A 21,598-nucleotide genomic window follows, 5' to 3' on the forward strand; every position below is an offset into this window, starting at 1 on the left:
TATCATCATGTTGCAAAATAACATTGATTTTGGAATGGCTTACTTCCTTTTGTAGTAATTCAAAAATATTATGACAGCTATAGTTTTATAGTGAGCATAAAAACCAGTGAGGTAAGTTCAATGAGGTAAGGTTAGTGTTGGAAGTTTTATTAACAAAAACTTTAAGTATTAACACATGAGTTACAATTCCCATGTGTTTTCAGAAATTTGCTGGAACTGAACTGAACATTAAATTTTGAACTTTGGACTAGTCACTTAAAACCACCTAATTTTAGTGTAAGAAGTAGCCAAAAACTTAAGTATGAAAACAGGCTTTATAAAGTTGGCTGGATTATTAACCCGCATATGATACGAATTCCTCCATGTGGGTGATATGAAGTACTCTTAACCAAGCATTGTTTTCTTCAAGTAGGTGGCATGTGGGTCTCGGATATAATTTTTTGACAGGTAGGTAAGACAAAATGCATCTTTACAACCTGAAAATCTCAACTGTGTTATTAACAAGCTGGTGATTGTAACTTAACTTTTATAAGCACAGTATGTGGTTATACAATACTAAATATCCCTGAATTTTATTTTCTGAGTTGAAATTGTATAAGGGAACAGACTTATAATTTAAGAGAAAGGTATATTGTAAATTATGAAGCACTTTATAATATAGCCATTATTATTTCTTTTTGTGCTATCTAAATATCTTAAAATATAATATAGGTTTCTTCCTTGGTCAAATGTATAAGTTTTTGGCTGCTAAAGGAAAGCCAGCACACAGAAGTAGAATCATATAGCCTGTTTTTTCCCAGTCAGTATCGATTTACTGACTGTAGTGATCAACAGGACAGTAAATACGTCATTGACATTAACTAGTCTCCTTGAAGAATTTAAGGGCATAATAGAAATGACCAAATCTGTTGCTACTCATGACTGTGTGAAGAGAGACCTTATAAATAAAGATAAAAGACCAGGAATCTTTTTGGGAGAGAGATTTTTCTTGGTTTCTTTTCTTTCTTTCTTCTTTTTCTTTTTCTTTTCTTTTCTTTTTTTTTTTTTTTAAGATTTTATTTATTTATTCATGAGAGACACAGAGAGACACAGACACAGGCAGAGGGAGAAGTAGGCTCCATTCCATTCAGGGAGCCTGACATGGGGCTCAATCCTGGGTCTCCAGGACCACACCCTGGGCCGAAGGCGGCACTAAACCACTGAGCCACCCAGGCTGCCCTTCTCTTGGTTTCAAACTGTATTGATGTCATCTTTTTATAAATGCTTATTAACTTGGTCTCAAATAGCTATATCTAAGTGGGAGTTAATCTGTAAATGTGCAGTAGATGTCCTAATTAGTCTTCTGAAGGAATGTAGATATGTGTACAAGACTGCTTATTCACACATAGGTAAGACTGTAGTTCAGGTTCTATTGTCTCAGGGTCTTCCAAGTTATATAGCCTTTTACCATCTGATATTTCCTTGCATCTCAAAATATGTATAACCTAGTCTCAGACTCTTGATTTCCTACCCCCACATCTGATTCTCTTGTCTTTCCAAATACAGGCAATAATTGCATTATCTAAAGAGTTGCTCCAGCCAGGAATTATTTTTGTTTCCTTCCTTCTTTTGATCCCTATACATACAAACCCTCAGTTCTGCCAACTGCCTCCTGATTGTATCTCAAAATATGTCTCAAGCACAGCCATGGTCGTCTTCTCTATCACCTCCATCCCTATTGTGGTAGCTACTGTCTCTCTGGTTGATTGCTATAGCTCCCTACTTGTCCAGAATCCATTCCTTCTTCCTAATATCTCTTCACACAACAGCATCCAGTTGTTCCATGTGTGGCCAAAAAAAAAAAAGACTATTTGGTCTTTAATAATTTCCTTGCTTTCTGGTTTAACAAAGTATTCTATATTTACCTTGTATGTTTCTTGTCACATATCTAAAATTAATCATTTCTACAGTGAAATTGATTTTCTTTTAGTGAGATATAGTTTTTAGAGACCACAATCTGGGTATTTTGGGTATGTGCTCATTGCTACAAAGGTAGTCACTTTTTCTAAGCCTTTTTACCGGACAAACCTAGAAAATAATTTTTTAAAAGAGAAAATACATAATCTGTTCATACTTATTAGTATTACAAAACTACTTTTAAAGACCTAGATTTATTCAAAATTACCTTGAAAACAGTGTAGCAGGTATAAAGCACAACTGATTTAAAGATCAATGAAGACCACTTTGTGTTCCAGGACTGCACAGTAAAGAGTAGCTATTGGTTAAATAAACTAACTTACTGAATATCAAAATGTCCACCCAGGTTTGATTTACAACAGCTGATATTTGCTAAATCATGAATTTTATTACTTAGTATGCATACAAACATACATATACATTTTTGTCAGTACACACAAATATCCACAAATTAGTCTTTGTCATTCCAGTTTTTTATAAGTATTTTACATAAGCCTTTGAATTTCATATTTGTATTACTTCCCACTTATTTTAAAAATTGTGTTTACTGATGATATTGACATAATACTTGTTTGCTCTGCCTTACCCTCAACTTCACAAATATGTGTTTCAATAAGTCATACACCTGATGGTCTGTTAAAAGGTTGTATCTCTGACAGCTCAGGTGGCTCAGCGGTTTAGTGCCGCCTACAGCCCAGAGCGTGGTCCTGTAGACCCAGGATCAAGTCCCGCTTTGGGCTCCCTGCATGGAGCCTGCTTCTCCCTCTGCCTATGTCTCTGCCCCCCCCCCCCCCCCCCCCGTGTATTCTCATAAATAAATAAATAAAATCTTTTTTTTTTTTTTTTTTTTAAAAAGGTTGTATCTCTAACCTATAACAATGCCTGGTACAAAATCAGTTCTTTATATTTGTTAAATGAATGAGTAAATAATTCTAGTTACTGTAGATTTTGAAAAATCTCCTACAAAGAGGAGAAATCTGAAATCAGAATAGCTGCAGAAATCCAAGAGTAGAAGGGCATAACCCAACCAAATATAGCATAAGAGATGGACATACCCTCAGCTATATAGCTGGTGTTTAATGGTGCAGCTGCTGAAGGACATTTTTTTCTGAAAGGCAAATTTTGCTATAATTGAGGATTGGTATAGAAAGAGTTTTTAAAAGACAGTGATTAGGGAAGCCTGGGTGGCTCAGCGGTTTAGCACTGCCTTCAGCCCAGGTCCTGATAATGGAGACCCAGGATCAAGTCCTGCATCAGGCTCCCTGTAAGGAGCCTGCTTCTCTCTCTGCCTGTGTCTCTGCTTCTGTCTCTGTCTCTGTGTCTTTCATGAATAAATAAATAAAATCTTTAGAAAAAAAAAAAACCCAGTGATTATTCTGAATTCTTCTCTTCAACAAAACTCCAGAAAGACCATCCTAAAAGAATCAAGCCATTTAGATCATTGACAGTTATGTGGTTGTCTCTGGTAAAGATCAATAACCTCTGATGGTTAGAGAAAGGAAAGCTATAGGATTTCTGCCCCATGAGCCTTTCTTTAAGTAGTACATCACAGCCTCTCAGAGTGTTCCTTCAGGTTCTAGCTATCTGTCCTTTTGAGGCCAGAAACAGTTTACACTAGCTAGGTCAGTGCCATGATAGTTTCTGAGTAGAGCTCAGCCAACCTTGTTTGCTTTTGGGCCAGAATCCTCCCTGAAGCATCTGTATTCGGGGGATATTGAAATCTAAAAATTGAAACTTTGGGGCTTACTAGAGTCATAGACCTGCACTGTCCAATCTGGTAGCTATGAGCCATATGTGGCTCTTGAGTACCTAAATTGTGGCTAGTCTTAACTGAGATACATAGAAAGGGTAAAATAAATGTTGGATTTTGAAGAAAAAAGAATGTAAAATACCTCATTAATATTTTTCATATTGATTACAGGTCAAACAATGTTTTGGATATAGTATGTCTAATTAAATATATTATTAAAAGTAATTTTACCTGTTTATTTTTACCTTTTTAAATATGGTTATTAGAAACTTTAAAATTATAGATGTGGCTTACCTCATATCTCCATTGGACAAACCATCTTAAATCTTGTCCCTGGAAGAGTAGGAGACTTGTGCAACATTTCTAGCCAATCTACACATCTCAAACACCACTCAGATAACCAAGGAAAAATCATTCCTCACATTAATTATGTTAATCGAGCAAATTTTAGGTGTTGATCAAATATAAAGAATATCTCTGTACTTTGGTAGCTATCTCTGCCATGTCAGCTTTTAATTAAAGTCTTTCATAGGCTAATTACCCCTAGAGAATTTATTTCCAGTTGGGAAATACACCCATCCACCCACCCACCCTAAAATCCCTCCATACACACACACACATATCATACAGTGTATGGTGAAATATTTTAAATGACAGACAATATAACACCCTGCTACATGTTAGAGCACAAAATCTTACTTTCTGAGTCTCCACTTTTACTGAAGGCTGCTGATTAGCAACCTTTATTGCATTCCTACAGTATATAAATCACTGGATTAAGTAGTTGGAGAAAGCAGAATAGTATAATAACAATAGCAAAGATTTATTGAGTGTTTCTAGGTGCCAGGCACTGTGCTAAGTGCATTACATGTTATTTAATTTAATCCTCAAAATAACTTGATGAAGGAGGTATTGTTATTATCCTCATTTTGCTTCAAACACCTTGTTGTGTTCCTGACCTCATGGCCATTACCATGAGTTGCTTGAACATGTATATTTGCAATGCAGAGACTTTTGCAAAATAGAGTAGTTCCATTGGGCCACTTGTTATACAAATGGAAGTTCAAGCCAATGAGCTTAAAGGGATTCTTCCTCTCTTGATCCCTTTCTGCTCCTAAGATCTTGGTCTTTGACCTTAGTGTCTACCCCACAGGGTTCTGCTCCTTGCTCCATTTAACTCTGTCCTTGGCTTTCCATCATTTTCCCTCCTTCTTTGGATTTGGGGTCAAAGGATAGGGGAAAGTAGATTTTGAGGTCCTACACATAGAAGGAGTAGAGGGAGTAATAATGGCCCTTTTTCTTTGAGGTTTATAGCAATCTCTAAGACCAACAAACCTTTCTAGTTTTAAGGTGCCCACTCCCCAGCAAAATCAGTGGAAATTATAATAATTTCTGAGTGGTTTTGACACATCACACTAAAAGTCCAGCCCATGTCAAGGGTTGAAGATTAGAGTGGAAGATGGTAAGGAGTGATCCTGCTTCTCATGGTCACTTGGATCCAGATTTATGGGAGTTCGGCCGTCCTGTAGCTCTACCATCTGGAAAATGTAGCCTTCAAGTTTTCTGAGTGAGGGAAATAGTATGGGGATAGATGGACAGGAAGTGACATATGTTGTTTCTGTTTACATTTCATGAGTAACACATAAAGCCCCATCTTCCTGCAAGGGGGTGGGAAGGGTGATTGGATGGGAGATTGGATGCGAGTGAGAACTAGTGACTATTACCACAGCAAGTTTTAGATTTTAGGTTATTTTTAGTGTTTGTGTCTTTGGAGGCTGTGTATATTATGCATACTTTTAACTTGAAACTGTCTCCCCATTTGAATGATTGCATGTTGAGTCAAATTCAAATATACCCTTAATCCAAGTCTGCTATTAGGAAAAACAAACAAATGAAGTTTTGAATGTGAAATAAAACTATATAGGGAGTTTTATGAGTGTTCCAGTTTCATTTTCTTTTAAAGTTGTTCTTTGTGATAGTGTTTATTCAATTCCTGAAGTGTTGTCAAGTAAGTAGTATTTAATCTGTGAAAATTTTCAAGTGGCCCCTTTTTCCTTCTCAAGGTTTTTTTTTATTTTCTCAAGTGTTGCTGTAGTCATTTTAAGATTGAAATGAACCATTTGATTTTAAAAAATTATTTATGGCACATCAAGTAGCACTTAGTGTTTTGTCACAACATTGAAACTGTTTCTGAAGCCTATGTAAAATACAGCAGAAAGGTCGGGAGGCTTATGTATAGAACTTCTAGAAACATACCTCACCATTGGAACTGGTTATAATTCCTGGGTGCTGACATAAAGATTAATAATATTTAACTCTGATTTTGGCAATTTTTGCCAATTTTATTACCATAGCCCCTTTCTTTCAAGTTATTACCTGGAACTGAAGTGATAACAAATGTTTGATATTTTATACTGCCAGATAAAAGGTTAAATTTTCATATGTTACACGCACTTAAACACACACACACACACAAATACACATACAACTGAGTCAGAAGGAAATGAATAATTCTCCTAAAATGAAAAGATTGTCCTAGTTTTAACATTAGGTGACTCATTCCCATGTGGTTAAGTCATATATAAAAATTGGAAATTCGACCTATGGGTCTTTGTGCACTGCCTATATCATACAGTTCTAATTTTCTTTTGTTTTTCTGGGAAATGATGGTGCTCTTTGCCTTGCCAAGTTTTATTATTGAGTCAACTGCCAAAGTTTAAGAGAGAGAGAGAGAGAGAGAGAGAGAGAGAGTCAAGGCCCTTAAAATTATTTGGTGTTGAGTGAAGAGGCAGAGAAAGGTATTTCATATTCCCAAACATTTTAACTTTTATGTTTCTACCTGATGTTAGAATATAATCTAACTTTTTAGGCTTTTCTGATTCTTTTATAAATTATGTACACTGTTGAGTGAAGTCTGAATATTCATGAGGAGAACCCAATTTGAAACTCTATATTCTAATTTTTAATAGAGGGTATTCTTCCTTTCCTGATCTTCCCTGTATTTAAACTTCTGTGCATCAGGAGGCCTGTGTGCCTGCTCGTGGTTTTGCACCATCTGGAAGTTAAAATTTGATTTTAGAAATGATGTCATACTTGCTTACTGCAAACTAGGCTAATGTTGGTTGAGAATTGGATGCAGTTCAGGTCAAAGTTTTGTTAAAAAAAAAAAAAAGACCCTTAAACCTAGTTTCTTGATTCTAGGAGACTGCAAAGCTATAAGAGTAGCTTTAAGTGATTGAAGGTCATGAGTCAAATTCCTTTGAAGCTAAATTAGTGCATTTGGGTACATGGAAATTAAGCTCCCCAATGAAGACATTAGCTGGCACAGACTCCTTCCTACCATGTAAGGTTTGTGAGCAGTATGTTGGTCATGGGCATCCTCACTGTTTTACTCCTGGAGAAATATTCTTACACCTAGAACTTTGTCTCTTCTAGGCCCAGGAAGGTCTGGCAGGGCACTGAAAGATCACACATGATGAGAAGGCACAGTAAATGTTAAGTATGTTAGTCATCAACACTGAGTCTCTTTTTCTAAACTCTCTACAGCACCATTTACTATCTCTCAGAGTGTAATTTATTTATATCACCATTTTGGATGTTGAGTATTTCCTCTAGTCCAGATATAGACCATCCATGTTTGATAGCTAGAACGCAAGGCTAATGGTACCACAATTTGTTCTCAGATTCACACTGAGTCCTGGTTAGCCTGTGGGAAATCTCCACAATTGAATGTAACCCCTTATAGCCACTACTATAATCTGGAGTGCTCAACATGTCCTACCAATTTCCAAGGAACCCACCAAATTCCACCCTTAATGTATAAACTAAAAATCACCTTTTTTTTTTTTTTTTCCCCAGATAGGATAAAAACCCAAAGAGAAGTATTGATGTTATTCTAGGTTGGTAGATGGAGATGACTTTAAATAAAGATAGGCCATTTGAGAATCTGGGATGCTTAAGCTTTAGTGCAACTGGCTTGAATTTTCATTTAGTCAAAGGAAGATTCCCAGGACCTGAGTATCCCCTTCACTTCTCATTCCCTAGATTTCTGTGGCCCTTATGTAAGAAGAGGCACAGCTATCAGATGTTTAAGCAATCTGCTGTTTTCACCCTGTGTAGTCACAGAATGTCCATCTTGTCTCATAATGTAGTCAGGGTCCTTCTGCCAACTGGGCTTCAATTACTTTTTCACCCTTTCCCTTCCCGGGAACTCACTGCTTATTCCTCCTCTCTGGGACAGAAACTGGAGAAACTCTCTGCTCATCAACCTCCCATCCTCCTTGCCCTTTAGAAACACAAACCCCCTGGCACAGGGTTAAGAAAAGGAGTTTCTACTCTGATAACTTTGTCATCTCTAATTTCATCACCCTTTCCTAATGTAGTCGATCTAAGATTGATTTTTGCCTTTAAAATCATAAAAATGTCAGTAATTAGGGAGTTCCAACCTCAGTTTTATGGATGGGAAAACTGAGACCTGAAGGCTGATGGGGGAGTTATTTTCCCTGATGCTCATAGCTAGATAGAAGCAGAATCCAGCCTAAAATCAAAGTGTCCTTTCCCGTGTTCCAGCTTGCCTTTTGAATCTGTGTCCTGATAGTATTTACACATCTATTTATTTTGGCTTATTGTGCTATTCCTTCCTCTTTTTTTTTTCTTAAATTTTTGTGCCCCTGCCATCCAAATTTTACTTGCTAAAATTAGTAGTATAATATAAAACATACTCAACAAGATTTGTGATGAGATGCAGTAGACCCCTACTTACCTATCCTATTTCTTCTTCCCCAAGACAATCTGTTTTAACTCTTTTTGTCTGATTATTTTGATATCTCTAAGTAACATGCTTCCATCACTACTTCTTGATTGTTGATGTGGCTACTACTATCTATCATATTTCTGGTATGGAGAATGAGGATTAAATTCTTCCACTACCCCAAAAGCTGGAAGGGTGGTGTTCACAACAGGGACACATACTACTATTTCATAATATATTATATTTCATATAAACTTTATATTTAAAAAAGCATCTCTGTTCAGATACACACATATAACAGGACTTTAAGATAGATACAGGCTGTTAAACACAGGGCACTGAGGTGCTTGTGAGCAATGGTTTGACCATGCTGTGCTGAGAAGGCACACTGATGCCCCACTCCCTCCCAAGGCATGACCGATGGTTACTGATGACCATGGTGTAAAACTGCAACCTTATTTCTTTTTCCTGACTTCAGGTAGATGCACTGAGGTTACGATTGGAAGAGAAAGAATCTTTTCTCAATAAAAAAACAAAGCAGCTGCAGGACCTCACGGAAGAGAAGGGGACACTGGCTGGAGAGATTCGAGACATGAAGGATATGTTAGAAGTGAAGGAAAGAAAAATCAATGTTCTTCAGAAGAAGGTGAGTAGCCGACATAAGCCCTTTAGGTTGGGAATTGGTATTATCTATGTTTTGTCATTTCAGAGAAATTTTTGAGCACATGAAAGAGGAAAAACTATTTTTTAAGAGTTTTAGATCAGGAAGTATATACTTTTTACTTACTGTTGGTTGTATCATGCCATTTGTAGCATGGCCTGATGAATTTTCTGTTTGATTAACTGAAAACTAAATAGTGATGGTTCTTTTTATATTTTCTAGCTTAAATATAGAAATAATTGTACAAATTCATATTTACATCTAAAATTGATATATATATCTAAATTATACATTTAGATAGATATCTAAATTTAGATATATACCTAAAATAATAACAAGTCTGAAAAGTTAGTTCATTTTTTCTTTTTTCTTACTGAGTGTTGAGCAATGTATTCTGTGGGTCTTAAAGGTACTTTAAATGTATTTTTTATTTGTGTAAATTTTTTTTAATTTATGTAAATTTTAGTAGATATTTCCTTGCTACAGATTTTTTTATTTTTTATTTTTTGGTGTGGGAGGAGTAATGTTTACACCTATTGCTTAATTGAATCAGTGAGAGAATATGTAATAAGTTCCAACAATAGTTACCTAACACAGAAGATGCTTGATTAAGCTAGGGCCCTTCTTTCCTTTTTTCTTTTTAAGATTTTAATTTATTTATTCATGAGAGACACACAGAGAGAAAGAAGCAGAGACACAGGCAGAGGAAGAAGCAGGCTCCATGCAGGGAGCCCGATGTGGGACTCAATCCCGGTACTCAGGATCACGCTCTGAGTCGAAGGCAGGTGCTTAACTGCTGAGCCACCCAGGTGTCCCACCTTTTTTCCTTCAGCAACTAATTTTCTCCATTGTAAGGAGTCCAGATTTGGGGAATGCACCCTGATTTTTAAAAAATTCCTATTTGCTACTGTGTACAGTTTTGGGACCATAGGATCCTCTTCTCTCCCCTACAAACAAGTAGGCAAGAAGAGAAACCAACTATCTGTTCTTTTAGGATAGGAAAATATATCAGAAAAACATAGGGCTGTCAGATTAATAGGCAGCCAGCATGGAAACTGGGCAGGAAATGGTGGTGGGCAGGAGGAGCCAGCTGGCTGGGACACTGCTGCAGACAGGCATGCCCAGGTGCTGGGCACCTCTGCTGTGGCTACAGACAAATGGATCCTAACTGCCCCCTTGTCCTGGTATCATTTACCACTATCATCTCCCACCTTTTTTACTTTATTTATTTTTTTTAATTTTTATTTATTTATGATACTCACAGAGAGAGAGGCAGAGACACAGGCAGAGGGAGAAGCAGGCTCCATGCACCGGGAGCCTGATATGGGATTCGATCCCGGGTCTCCAGGATCCCGCCCTGGGCCAAAGGCAGGCGCCAAACCGCTGCGCCACCCAGGGATCCCCATCTCCCACCTTTTTTAAAGCAACAGCGCCCTAGCTGTTTTTCCTGTTTACACCCTTACCTTCCCTATAGGCTGTTCTTAACACAAAAGCTGGAGTAGTCCTTTTAAAACATGAAACAATTATATCACTCTGATCAAAACTCTAGTTGCAACCACCTACATAATTTGTGCAAAATGAGGATTATTCAAACTTTTATTTTTTTAAATTAATTTATTTATTCATGAGCGATACAGAGAGGGAGAGACACAGGCAGAGGGAGAAGCAGGCTCCATGCAGGGAGCCTGATGTGGGACTCGATCCTGGGTCCCCAGGATCACACCCTGGGCTGCAGGCAGCGCTAAACTGCTGCGCCACCGGGGCTGCCCAATTATTCAAACTTTATTGAGAATTTTCAAATGAAGATAAAACCAAGCCCAGGGCCCTTCTGAGGATGGCACCCTGTGCAGCTACACAAGTCACATGCCTATGAAGCCACCTCCAACCCCTGTAGAAGTGATCAGATGGATCATATTATTAATTTGTTTCTGTCGAGAAACAAACAGGGCCTTTTACAGACAAGGCCCTGGTGATCTCCTCTTGTAGCTCCAGCTAACTGATAAGGTGTTTAGAAGAGAGTGCAGATGATATGACTGAGAACCCTTGAATCAGTGAGGCTTTCAAGGGCAGATGGGACCAACAGGAGACAGAGTGGCAGTTCTTGGAGCAGGTACTAAGGATTCAAAAGAAAACTTATCATTTAAAATCCTCAGCAGTCTATAATGATGAAAGCTGATATTTATTGAACTTATGTTGAACACTGTATGCTAGATACTTTGCTATACTAGTTACATGCACTGTTTGTTTATTTTTGACCATAATCTTGTGAGGCAGGTATAGTTATTAATCCCAGGAAGCTGGAGGACACTGAAGCATATGGTCTGCTTGTCCAAGATCATGCGATCTAGAAAGAATTTTTTTTTTTGTCTTTGGGAAAATAGAATAAAATGGTTATTGCAATTTAAGAGAATAAGCCTCATTTTCCTTTGGACCTCAAGTTGTATGATGATGACACTATGTGTCAATCAATGAAGAACATTACAATTGCTAGTTTTACAAGGAGTTGAACTAAGTGCTCTTATTCTTGAGGAATAAATGGCATTGATGTTCTCGGTAAAGATTTTGGGAAGGTACTTTCAGTGCATGAGTGACAAATGATATTTGCTGATGTGGACATTTTGCAAAATTTTATACTTTGCCCCAAAAGTGAGATTCAAAGATTTGGGAACTAGTTTGGAAATTCTAGAACAAAGCCAATTGTATATTATGGCTCCTTTGGGCAACTTGATTATAACCCCACTTACTTAAACCAGGTAAATAATGGATTAGGAAATATTTCATGTGTATTTAGAGAGGTTATTCAGCTTCAAGTTTCTTTCACTGAGTTTTTACCAATCCATTTGAGGAGGAAATGATACCACTGGCAACATAGTGAAAGGGACAGAAATTTTATTATAACTGCAATATGAAGGAGAGATAATCCCCAAAGAAGTAATACACACAATTCAGAAACCTACTCAAAATGTGGAAACACTACAGAAGCTAATGGGCCAATGAAACATTGTCTTCGGGACTGGAGACTCTTTTGAGTTTTGACCACATCCAGCATAATTGGCTGTTTTAGGGCAGGCAGGCCTGGATTGGAACAGCGTAAGCTTTGGATTAGGGTGTGTTGGTATGGAAGAAATAATAAACTTATGTCAATGTCAGACATGTAATATTACTTAGTATTTCTTTCTTATAGACTCTTTGGCAACCAGCACTGTGTTCTGATGCCAATAGAAATGGGTATGCTTCTTGATAGTCACGTTTAACCTGGCGAAGCTGGGCTTGCACCTTGTATCTCTCAGCCTTGCCTTCAGAGCTCTGGGTCTCAGAAATCTTGTGTCCTCCATAAGCCACGTGAATAGGTCACATGTCTAGGCATCAGGCATGGACACAATGCTCTAAGCATTTTGTTATTTGAGAAAGGAAGTTAAGTTGAATAAACAGAGAACCCCAGGTGATACAATATCTCTGAGCAAGCTTTTGTAGGAAAAAAGCAGTCATTAAGCATGGATTTTTGGTTCTGTGGCCATATTTTTGGCTCTACTCCATAATTCTCAGATATGGAATTATTTTAGTAGGGACAAAAATGTATATGTATGAAAATTGTTAAGTGGAGTCTGTGATGCTGAATTCAGAAGACCAGTACAGTTTTCAAGCTGCAGCCTTTGCATTCTGTTCTCATACCTGAATTCAGACTTCACCTGATGAAGTGTTACCTGACTATTGGGTTTTGGTAGGAAATGTCATAAAACCTTGATGACATTGTACATTTGGAAAGTGTATAATGCCCAGGATTATAGAACATAGTAGCATTATTTGAACCAGATTAAATTCAGACTGTTATGTAGCTCATGCGACATAAACTTAGTACCCAAGAAATTTTTAAAAAACCAATAAGTTGGACAAAAATTCTATCTCTATTTTCATTCTAGGTCTCAGTCCCACATTATAGAACAGAGGTACTTTACTTATTAGGGGTAGAAAAACAGATGGTGATTTCTCTGGAAGCCAAGTTCACTAGTTTCATGGATTGTGCATTGGAAAGGGCAGGGAGAGGTGAGTGGAATTGGTTTCTGGGAGTGGCATCTGTGTACCTGCTCACTTCCACAGCTTTATTCTACCAATTTGGAAGTATGGCAGTGAAAATTCTGAATGAAGATAAGCTCAGAGGTAAGGATGCTACAGGAGTATTGTTATTAGCATACTGAGTTTCTTCATGAAGTTTATAAAAAAAATAGTATCTGAGAAGATGATTATAGAACATAGAGATTTCCATGTTATTATGAAGTTGACGTACAGAGGACTTTCTGACTGAACTGAGCCCGTTCTTGGTGTTTAAATATCCAGTTGCACTTTTATATTTATTATTGTCAAACCTTCTATTTTTTGAACATATGGAAAATGGTATTCTTTTTCCATTTACTAAGTTTTCCTATATGTCAGTGAGTCACTACTCTAGATAGTAGAGGCTCAAAGGGAAACAGGACATTCTGCAGCCCTCAGGAAGCTGACAGTCTGGTTAGGAGATAGACATGCTTAATAGAGAGCAACATGATGTATTACCAGAAGCAAATTGCTTGATGAGTGCAAAGAGCAGAAGCTAATTCTGACTACCTTGAGCAAAAGGGAATTTACGGCAAAGATATCCAGAGCCCTAGTATTTGGCCTGTAGAACCAGATTAGGAATGATAAAGAACCAGGACAGTTATAGGAGACCAAGAGAAAGGAGAGAGTGCCATGATCTCTTAACTAGGAGTGTCTGGTCAGGCGTCTTCTCTGCTGATGGCGGCCCTCTAACCTTCCTCCCTCTGCTCTTTTATTACATTGTTGGTTAAGATTTAAAGTCCTGAGAGAGAGAGAGAGCTCCAAATTTCACACAGGTGCTTCTTATTGGCAAGATCTAACCAGACCTGCCCTAAAAGAAATCTGGGAATTGTGGTTCCAAGCTTTACACCTGAGATTTCCACTCAGTTTTTGTGTCACTTACTCAGGGAAGTCTTTGCTGACAGTGCAAGTTGGGAGAGGTTTTACCCTTTTAAAGAATCATTTCTTGGCTCAATTTGAAATTCTGCATCCCTTTGGTGAATGTTGGCTTCCTTCCCATGGCTAATCTCCATGAGTGCCCCAACTGTGGTCATCAAGATACCTCTAGCTCCTTGCCGAATTCTTGGCAGGTGACGGTCCTCAATCAATACACACTGGATGAATAAATTATATCAGCAAATTCTGAATGAATGAGGACTTGGGAGAAGATAAATCATTTTGAGATCTACTCCTGACCCATGAATATTGTTAAGTGTGAGAGGAGTCTTTTGCCTTAGTGAAATGTTGGACTCACTCATTGTTCCCAGGACAGTATGTTCTATATAGGCTGCAAGATGGAACTATCCCAGGGATAATAAAGCAGGATGGGGAAATGACTGTTGTCCTACCCACATCTAACATCTGAAACCTTGGTTCCATTATCCTGATAAGGTAAAAAGGGATTAGGGCTTGAATAAGGGAACTTAGCTATTTTTGCTTCCTTTTCCTTTTTAATAAAAAGAAAATGTGGCATTTATCAAAAATATTGTCTTATTCTGCAAAGAGAATAAAGCTTCCTCCTCCAGTTCTCACTTCTAACTTACTGGATTGTTAGTAGTGAAAGTGATAAAGTGAAATTATTGATAATTTTTAATTATGACCATGCAAATTATAATTTTTTATAACAAACAGATTATCTACTGATGATTATGCCCTCACTACACACCAGACACTGTGCTAAGGGTTTTGCCTCTTTGGGTTATGAGTCCTTACAACAAACCTAATGGCACATAATCCCTATTTTTAAAATGAGAGACTGGTTTAAAGAGTAACTTGCTCAAGGACACCTAGGTGGATCAGCGTGTGATCCTGGGGTCCTGGGATCAAGTCCCACATCAGACTTCCTGCATGGATCCTGCTTCTCCCTCTGCCTATGTCTCTGCCTCTCTCTCATGAATAAATAAATTTTAAAAACCTTAAAAAAAGAAAAGAAGAGTAATTGGCCCAAAGTCACATGGCAGGGAAGCGATAGAGCTATTCTTAATCGCCACAGTATTCTGGTGTTTTTCTGTTTTTTGATCCTGTCTCACTCATGAGGCAAGTGGCATCATTAACTTTTAGAGATTAGCTAAACTACAATTTGAGCAATTTACCTGAGGTTAACATACAAGGATGCCTATATTTAATACCAAACCAACAGAGATGGAGTTACCAAATAATGTAATGAAAAATAGGAAACCAATTAAATTAATAAAATATGACATCAGTTCTAGAATTTAAAAATGTATGTTAATATATATTTAAGCTATTAAGCTATATCTAGAAAAAAGATTGTGATGACCTTCAATTTCTGTTTGTTTTTCCCCCATGAGGTTCTTCATGTACCATTCTAAGCCATTGGATTGTTTTGCTGCTTCTCTTTCAAAGGATTGCATCATTTTTGCTATCATAGCAGTTTCACTTTATTTTTGTAAATCCAGGAAGCCAGTCTTTCCTGAATGAGTCACAGATGAATTCATGATTTGGGGGACTCCTCATGTGCTCCCAAAAGGAAGTAGTCTGGGAGGCTGCTCCTTTTTGCAGTGAGCTGCCCACCTAAGGTCTGTCCTTGGTGTAGGTGGGCTCACCCTGCATCTAAAGCCAGGAACTTAGCTGACATCTAAGGGTTGGAGCTGCAACTAGAGTGGTTGTGGATCTAAGGCAGGCCTCTCAACTGGGAGGCACTTTATAATCTTCCCACCCCCAGGAACTTTTGGCAGTATCTGGGGATAGTTTTGGTTGTCATAGGGGGGGGGGGAACTGTTATAAGCATCTGGTGGGTAGAGTCCAGGGGTGCTGCTAAACATGCTGCAATGCACAAGAGACATCTCTTGCCAAAGAAAATAATTATTGAGTCCAAACTCTGGTACAGGAGTCCTGTTTTCCCCCATGTGTGGACTGTCCAACTCATCTCAGCTCTCAAGATAGTATTCATTAAAATTATTTTTACTTTGTATAACATTTTTCTCTCCAATATCTCTGAATATTATCTCAACTAACATGATTAACATTTTTAACTACACTTTTTATCTGCCATCATTATAAGAAGTTTCCAGAGGTGAAAATCTTATGTGTGTGCATATGAGTGTATATGATTTTTAACTATTACTATTACTTTATTTTTTATATTTTTGATGTACAAGAATCCATACTTTATAAAGAGTGTATATAGCACTCTTGAACTATTAAAATTATTAGAATTAAAACTGTTTTGACCACACTGATCATATCAACTAATTTGAAGAGAAGTGGTGGCCAGCTATAGTATGGGGAGTATATAATAGAAATAAACACCTTATTTGAATAGAGCAGTGATGGGTCACCCAGCAGGTATCACCCTGTTTAAATTTCTTTGGCTAAATGTTCTAGTCATTTGGAAAAGTGACCTTTCTAGTCATTTGGAAAATGACCATTCTAGTCATTTGGAAAAGTGACCTTTAAGGCTATTTTTAAAAAAAAACAAAAAAACAAAAAAACAAAACTGTGATTGGTTTTAGTAGCCTTTGGGGCTGAAAATCTGATTTCTGTATTCACATTTAATATATTTTTAATATATTTTAGTCATTTGGGATGTGAAAATATTATTCAGTGTGGACTGAATGTAGCTTTAACTAATATGTTGCTTAAATATTTGTAACTAAAATGTATTGTCTAGATTAGTGTTTGTGATTTGCCAGGTTTTTTTTTTTTTTGAATAGTGCCTTTTTCAGTCTAGAAAATGTAAGAAAATCCTATCCTAACTTACTACATTATATAACAAAGTCTCTACACATATTCTATGTTTGTATGGCTATCGATGTTTGCATGTTGCTGGGTCTAAGCAGAACACCTTTGTTCTAGTGTCATTTAATGAATCTTTATCATGGCTTGAAGTTGATGCCAAAGTTTCTAGTACTAATTAAATTCCACAGGACAAATATGCACCAGGGATGTGTGCCTCCTGTTTTTGGCTGGAATTGTTTGCCCAACATTGGCAGTGATCTAGGCAAAAACCAGCTTGGTGATTTTAACCAATTGATCCCATTGGCAAGAAGTCCATTTTGTTCCAATAAAGTGATATTTTGAAGGTCAGTTTGTGTCTCATGAGTAGAGATGTGGCTAGCCTCTTTGGTAAACAAATGTTTCTTTATGAAGCAGTAATTTCACCAGTCTCCCTTTTCATGTGGATTGCTAAAGAATTTGAAGGCCCTTCTCTTAGAGATGACATTGATGAAGTGATATTTTTTTTTATCAAAGAACCAAAAAGTTCACCTTCTCATGGAACAACTAAAGAGATTTAGGGAAGCCTGCTAATTCATCCATGCATTCATTCAGCAACTGCAGTCACTGTCCTCAATTAGCTGCATTTTTCTAACCCCCTGGCTGGCTGGTTGGCTATCTATCTATCATCTCTCTCTCTCTCTCTCTCTCTCTCTCTATGTAATTTATCTATCTTAGAGAGAGATAGTGTGAGCAGGGAGCAAGGCAAAAGGAGCAGGGCAGAGAGAATCTCAAGCAGACTCCTGCTGAGCATGGAGCCCAACGTCGGACTTAAGATCATGACCTGAACCAAAATCAAGAGTCAGATGCCTAACTGATTGAGCCACCCAGGTGTAAAGCCACCAGCCCCTACTCGCTGGCTTTATTGACTACAATCCAACATTATTAGACTTTAAAAGATATGTATAAATAGGGATGCTGATGAAGCATGGACAATCCTGAAGACAGAAAGATATGAGAGAACAGAAAACCTGGAAGAGACTTGATGGGCCCTTCTGGTGTAGTCTTTTCATTTTTCCACTTAGGACTCAGAGGTCCTGAGAGATATAGTGACTTATTTAGGGTTATAGAGCTAATTAGTGACAAGGCCTGGGCTCTGATGACACTTTTCCTTCTTCTCTTCATTCTCCTGTGACATCTGAGGCCTTGGGCACCATTGCCCTATTCTGGCTGGTTTGCCTTCCCTTTGTACCATCCAGTCATCCCACAAAATATATTCAGCATCCATAATGATAGGGATGCTCTGCAGGCACTGGGGGATACGTAGGCTACTGAAGAAAGTATAGTTTCTTCTTGGAGCTCACATTCATAGAAAAAAAACACTAAAGATTCAGTTACAGGGCAGCATGAGCTGTATGCAATGCCACCTATATGGTGCACATAGGAGAGGTTCCTCACCTATTAGGAGTAGATATGACTAAGGAGGACTTCTGGAAAAGTTGATGACTAAATTGAGAGCTGAGGGATTAGGTGTTGTCCAGTCAAAGCAGCAGAATATCATTTGCAAAGATTTGACTGGAGGAGGCAGCACAGTGCATTTGGTGGAATCAGAAGTAACAGTAATTTAATATAGATGGATCACACTCCACTGCCCCATTTGGGACAAAAATTTCACAGAAGTTTTTTTTTATTCTTTATGTCTTCTCGTAATAAAATATATTTTATAATTAAGGTTTGAGAGTCATTTTGACTTCCATATTGTAAATATTTTCTTCCAGTCCCTTGTGACTTGCAAGTGGCAGGAGCGATTATCTGTGTTATTTCAAAATGCAGTTCAGGGCCAGATCATGCTGAGAACTGATTCTTATTCAATGAGAGAGCTGATCCTGAGCCAGAGGAGGCAAATTCTCTTTTAAATAAATATTTGCTTCTGGGTTAAGATCTTATTTTCTGTACTCAGTTACAGCATGATGGATATTTTAAAGGTTTGTTTATAATTACCTGCAAAATCCCTTTAAGATTTAAAATAAAAATGCTTAGAGTGCCCTGACAGTGGCTGCTATCCTAATGGGTGCAAGCATCTCGACACATCTGTCAATCTCAGCTGCCAGCTGTTGTTGTTTTGTGATATGGGATTAGAGGTAGTTGAGCCTTCACATATTTCAGTCTGGAGATGATTCCGTTTTTTCTTCCCACATACTCCCCAGGCCATTTGATTTAAATCAACCTTATTTATGTGGGAAAGAAAACTCTGTCTGTCTTTTTTACTTATCCTGTGTTTGGCAGTGGATTCTACTTTGTTGTAAAGAGTTTGCACATAACTCTATTAGCATTTATCATGTTATATTGTAGAGAGAAGTCTTTAGTTCACAACTTTTATAATATATGTCTATGTTTCCCATAAGAGTAAATGTAAATTAAGGATGATGTGTTCTTGGGGACATATAATGGCACAGTCATTGTGGGTAAGGGGCATCTTAGTACTGTTCTGATATTGCAGTCTCTTTGCCATTTTTTTTTTTACTTTATCCTTACATGATTATACTATATATTTTGTAAACTGAAAGATATAACTGCTTTAAAAAGACTATTTTCACAGAAACTGAATTCTGAATTAATGGCACAGTATATGGCAGTTTGGGGACTTCATCATAGTATTTTATCACACCTCCTTTGCTGATTTTTGAGAACCATCAATAACATCAATATATAATCAGCTCTTGGATAAAAATAATTTACAATTCTAACAAAAGTGTTTTGGTAGGTAGAATTCTAAGGTGGCTGATTTCCGATCTCTCTGGTGTACATTTCCTGAATAATGCCCAGAACCGTGAATATGGTAGATTCAACATCCATGATTAGATTATGTCATATGTAATAATTGACTTTTAAAAAGGGATATTATTTAAGTGAGTTTGACCTAATCACATGAACCCTCTAAATCTGGGTTCCAAGGTCAGATGTAGGGAAGTCAGAGATTCAAAATAGGGAGATACACTGTGGAAGAAGTTCTTTATTATTGATTTGAAGATGGAGAGGGCCATGTGGCAAGGAATGGGGTGAGAGTTGTTCTTGCTGATATTCAGCAAGGAAGCAAGGACCTCAGTACTGAGACCATAAGAGATTGAATTTTGTCAATAACAAGAATAAGCTTGGAAGCAGATATTTCTGTAGAGACTCCAGATAAATACTCATTCTGGCTGACACCCTGATTTTACCCTTATGATATCCTGAACAGAGCCCCCAACCAGACTGTGCTGGACTTTTGGACTTCTGACACACAGAACTGTGAGTTGTGGGCTGATAAGTGGAAGTTGTTTTAAGCCACTAAATTGGTAGTATTTTGTTACACAGCAAGAGAAAACCAGTACAAGTGCATTATTAAAATAACTGTTCAGTAGTGACAAATCTCTTGCAGAAATACGGAGGCAACTAAACAGGGGTGGAGTTCACAGGATACTGACAAGGGGTGTAAGTTCTATTGCATTCTAGTAGCTTTTTTTGTGAGTAGATTTTGAATTAGGCAAAGCTAAGCAAACAGAATATACTCAAATGAATAGTACTGAATGACTTGGAAGAAGTCATGTAGAGCCTTCTTAAGGTAAAGATCTTTCTGTAGCATTGAAATATATAGTTACATTCTTTAGGTTGCTTATGATACTCAGATTTACAGAAATGTATGAAGGTTATCATAGATACACTGAGGCTTTCTCCAAATTATGAGTATTTATGAACTTATGAAAAGCTGGAAGCATAGACAAGGTTGGCCAGGTGGGAATAGAGGCAAGGATATTTTGCTACCATTCCATGTTACCAACTTTTCAGTAGAGGTTGCAGGAAAATGTTCTTCAAAAGAGATGGAAGCAGGTATAAATTGTCAAATAGCTGGGGAAAGACAAATGTGAGGCAGTTGACCAAAGATGCCATTTACTGATTGTAAATGGAAAAATTAAGGAGGTAGGCATAGGGATGCCTGGGTGGCTCAGCAGTTGAGCATTTGCCTTCAACTCAGGGTGTGATCCCTGGTCTGGGGATGGAGTCCCATATCATGCTCCCTGCGGGGGGAGCCTGCTTCTCCCTCTGCCTGTGTCTCTGCCTCTCTCTCTCTGTATCTCTCATGCATAAATAAATAAAATCTTGGAAAAAAAAAAAAGGAGGTAGGCACAGATTTAACCACAGCCTTGCTCATAGCTGTTCTTAAATTTTTTTTTTTTTTTTTTGCCACTCAGTGAAAATATTTAAAGTAGAGAAGTGGCTACATAAATGATGGTATATACCTACATGGAAATTCAGCCAATAGAAATTATATTATAGAAGAATATTCAAGAACATAGAAATATATTCACCTTATTTTATTAACTGAGATAAACTGCTTCTGATATGTATGTATAGAAAATGATCAGAGAATGCCTGTTTTCTCATACTCTTACTACCACAGTACAACTCTATTTTTGTTTTTAAAAGTTTATAAACATAATACACATATACATATGCATATACACGCATGTATCAGTAAAATCAGTTTGTTAAGAACATGGACTGTGACAGACCTGGTTTTTAATCTAGCTTATGGTCTTTTTAAACTTTGACAAGTTACTTACATTTTTCTCTGCTTCATTTTCCTTATCTTTAGAATGAGGATAATCTTAAATATCACTTTCAGTCTCAATTCTTCTCAACATACTAGATGTTCAAGAGATATTTGTTGAATAAACAATGTGCCCAGCCCTGT

The 21,598-nt window shown here is 37.4% G+C and overlaps 1 protein-coding gene across 36 annotated transcripts in view; it reads left to right on the plus strand.

Annotated features, from left to right (window-relative positions):
- Window positions 1-21,598, plus strand: part of ERC2 (ELKS/RAB6-interacting/CAST family member 2) — a 906,155-nt gene that overhangs the window by 367,245 nt on the left and 517,312 nt on the right. For all 36 annotated transcript variants that reach the window (XR_011994371.1, XR_011994367.1, XR_011994370.1 and 33 more), the window contains one exon: window positions 8,935-9,102. Coding sequence is in view for 21 of the 36 variants with exons in the window: in XM_072720744.1 (XP_072576845.1) it covers window positions 8,935-9,102 (168 nt within the window). In the remaining 15 variants the exon portion in view is untranslated. The remainder of the gene's footprint in view (window positions 1-8,934; window positions 9,103-21,598) is intronic.

The sequence above is a fragment of the Vulpes vulpes genome, chromosome 9 (assembly GCF_048418805.1).
Source record: "Vulpes vulpes isolate BD-2025 chromosome 9, VulVul3, whole genome shotgun sequence".
Taxonomy (NCBI): Eukaryota; Metazoa; Chordata; class Mammalia; order Carnivora; family Canidae; genus Vulpes; species Vulpes vulpes.